The sequence below is a fragment of the Bos indicus genome, chromosome 20 (genome assembly GCF_029378745.1).
Source record: "Bos indicus isolate NIAB-ARS_2022 breed Sahiwal x Tharparkar chromosome 20, NIAB-ARS_B.indTharparkar_mat_pri_1.0, whole genome shotgun sequence".
Classification (NCBI taxonomy): Eukaryota; Metazoa; Chordata; class Mammalia; order Artiodactyla; family Bovidae; genus Bos; species Bos indicus.
Window position 1 is genome coordinate 41,880,794 of NC_091779.1, and position 3,348 is coordinate 41,884,141.

The following is a 3,348-nucleotide window of genomic DNA, read 5'->3' on the forward strand; positions in this document are numbered from 1 at the left end:
TGGAAAAGACTCTGATGCTGGGAGGGATTGGGGGCAGGAGGAGAAGGGGACGACAGAGGATGAGATGGCTGGATGGCATCACGGACTCAATGGACATGAGTCTGAGTGAACTCTGGGAGTTGGTGATGGACAGGGAGGCCTGGCCTGCTGCGATTCATGGGGTCGCAGAGTCAGACACGACTGAGCGACTGATCTGAACTGAACTGAACTGAAAGTAAACTCAACGAAAATCCAAAACTTGTTACCGTATGAATGGCAACTCTTGAACTCAAGAAGGAATGAAATGCCAAAAGGCAGTCAAACTTTCTGTTTTCTAAACCTAACGGAAAGGTCTCTCATACCGGCAGCTTCTTGCATGCACACACCCACAAGAGGAAAAGCCACCTCCCCATTTCATGAAACAAAAGCCAATTACAGTGTGGGAAGTACAGACTGCAGAAACCCAGAAGTCCATAGAAGAAAATCGACTGGTTCCCGTGAGAGAAGGGGGACGCGTGGTTCGGGGCAGGGTCACTTGGTGAAGGCGGCCACCACCGCCCACAGCACCTCGTTGGTCCTGGCCTTCAGACACTCCACCTCAGGGTCCAAGTCCAGGAGCTGCCGCACCCGCTTGGTGGCTACGTCGTACTGCTCGTCCAGCAGGGGCGCGAACGCGTTCTCCAGGACGTCCGAGGCGTGGGCCAGGTAGAGGAGGGCCAGCAGACGCTTGTCCATGTGGTGAGGGTCGTTCACCCACTTGTCGAGAACGGCTTCCTGCACCTTCTTGATGAGGCGCTGCTTAATGCTGTTGTTGGTGAGGGGGTGTGTCGTCATGTCAAAGAGGAGGAAGTTCTGTTTCTCTGTCGTCAGTACGCCCTTTTCCACCAGGTTTTTAGCTAATCGTTCCCGCACGTTTCTTAACTGATAATGCAATTTTAATGGATTCCACGTCTCACCTAAACAAAAGAGTTCAAAAGCTAGGGAGGAATTTCAGGTATTATTCTCTTTGTACTTGTAAGTACTTTGTACTTGTAAGGGGTGCATGTCTCAGTCTTTGTACTTGTAAGGCGTGCTCAGTCTCTCAGTCATGACCAACTCTTTGCGAGCCCATGGACTGTAGCCCACCAGGCTCCTCTGTCCATGGGATTGTCCCAGCAAGAATACTGGAGTGGGTTGCCATAGGGATAGCAAAATGTGTTCACTGTAGCTGGTTTGCTTTCAGAGAATTAGAAGCTAAGAAGTGTTCTAGGACAGTCTGTGTTTCCAGAAAGCAAATTTCTTGTGGGATAGGAATCATATCTTATTAATCACTGTGGCTTGGCATCAGGTTTATTTCCTGGAACATAGTACTTGCTCAAGAAATATTTGAAAAAGAGAATGAATGAAGTATTTGAATACATGAATTGGAACAGATTGCTAGTAGTTTTGGTCAATATGAGTCAAATTGTAAAATGATAACTTATGGCACCTTTCTGTCAGCATAACGGTGTCAAAAATACCCAAAGTATAAATGAGAGATTCATTTATTTTTAATTTAAAAGAATTTTGGCTGTTATGCGTCTTCACTGTGGCCCGTGGGCTTCTCTAGTGCAGCGCTCTGGCTTCTCTATGGTTGTGGCACGCGGGCTCAGTAGTTGTAGCGTGAAGGCTTAGTTGCCTCATAGCGTGTGGGATCTTAGTTCCCCGACCAGGGATCAAACCCATGTCCCCTGCATTGGAAGGCAGATTCTTAACCAATGGACCACCAGGGAAGTCCCTTAATAAATTTAATACATTTTTTAAAGGAATACTTTTAACATCTATAGAAAAGTTGCAAAGATAGTAAAGAATTTCCACATGTCCTGCTGCTGCTTCCCCGTTAGTATAATTAGTACATTTGTCACAATAATGAACATTGCTACATAAATACTGAGCAACTAACACTTTCTACTTTTTTTCTACATTACCTCAAGTGGTTTCCCTGGTGGCTCAGATGGTAAAGAATCCACCTGCAATGCAGGACACCCAGGTTCGAGCCCTGGTTCAGGAAAATCCTCTGGAGAAGGAAATGGCAACCCACTCCAGTATTTCTGCTTGGAGAATTCTGTGGACAGAAGAGCCTGATGGGCTACAGTCCATGGAGTTTCAAAGAGTCAGACATGTCAGAGCGACTAACACACACAAATTCCATACACTACTCACATTTCGTTGGATTTTGCCCGATGCTCTTTTTGTGGTGTTGTTGTTCCAGGATCCTACCCAAGTTACTGTATTACCTTTATTTGTCGTATTTTCTTAGGTTCCGCCTAGTAATGACAGTTCTCCAGTCTTCCCTTGCTTTTGATGACTTTACAGTTTTGAAAAGTAGTGCGTGCATGCTCAGTCGTGTTAGTCCAACTCTTTACGACCCCACAGACCATAGCCCGCAAGGCTTCTCTGTCCATGGGATTCTCCAGGCAAGAATACTAGAGTGGGTTGCCATGCCCTCCTCCAGGGGATCTTCTCGACCCAGGGATCAAACCTTCGGCTCCTGCAGCTCCTGCATTGCAGGAGGATTCTTTACCTCTGAGCCACTGGGGAAGCCCCTTGAGAAGTAGTGGTCAGATACTTTGTAATTGTCCCTTGATTGGGATTTATCTGGTGTTCTCATGAGTAGACTGAGTTACAGGTTTGGGGAGTGGGACTACAAAGGGTGCGTACTGTCTGCATGACTCATCACTGTGGATGTAGACCTTGATCACCTTGCTGTGGGAGGGTGCATCAGGTGTCTCCACTATAAAGCCCTTCCTCCCTCAGCACTCCTTCCTGCTCTGTGCTCTTGGACAGAAGTTGCTGTGTGCAGCACACAGTTAAGGAGTGGGAGCTTATGCAGCACTTCCTTGAGGGTGAGGTATTTTCATAAATTATTTGGAATTGGAAGCTGCATTTTTCATTAAAGAATTAAATTGTGATTCTCATTAAAGATGGCTGGTTGAATAAATACTCTCTTCCCAACGAAAATGCTATGAAAATGAGAGTAAAAGGATTTTTATAGAAGCACAAACCCATAATGAAAACAGGAAAGAACACAATAGCAGTAAAATGCTGGATGCTGCAAAGAAGATGGAAAAGCGGTAGATGGATTAGCGGGTCCAAGAAAGTCAATCCTAAACTTGCAGTGGGTGAAGCTGGGAGGTATCCTGCTTTATACAGCAGAACCCTGGAGGCTCAGAAATTGGCACCAGATAGCTGTGGGAATGGGGGAGGGGGGGCGCAGATAATAGTAGGGCTAAAAATAAAGAGACTATTTGCAAGTCTATTTAAAAAGCATCTCCAGATCTCCTCCTCTACTCTGGGAGCTGCCCCAGTAAAAGATACTAAAACAGAGGGTCTCTGGACTCAGGGACACAA

At 46.2% G+C, this 3,348-nt stretch overlaps 1 protein-coding gene across 1 annotated transcript; it reads right to left on the reverse strand.

Moving 5' to 3' along the window:
• Positions 1–395: 395 nt before the first annotated feature.
• Positions 396–941, reverse strand: LOC109574711 (Golgi phosphoprotein 3-like). The gene has a single exon (XM_070774958.1). It carries the CDS (start codon positions 811–813, stop codon positions 511–513), a length of 303 nt encoding a protein of 100 aa, XP_070631059.1. The 5' UTR covers positions 814–941; the 3' UTR covers positions 396–510.
• Positions 942–3,348: the final 2,407 nt, after the last annotated feature.

Coding starts and splice junctions, on each gene's coding strand:
- LOC109574711 (XM_070774958.1), bottom strand. CDS start 813: ATGACGACACACCCCCTCACCAACAACAGCATTAAGCAGCGCCTCATC.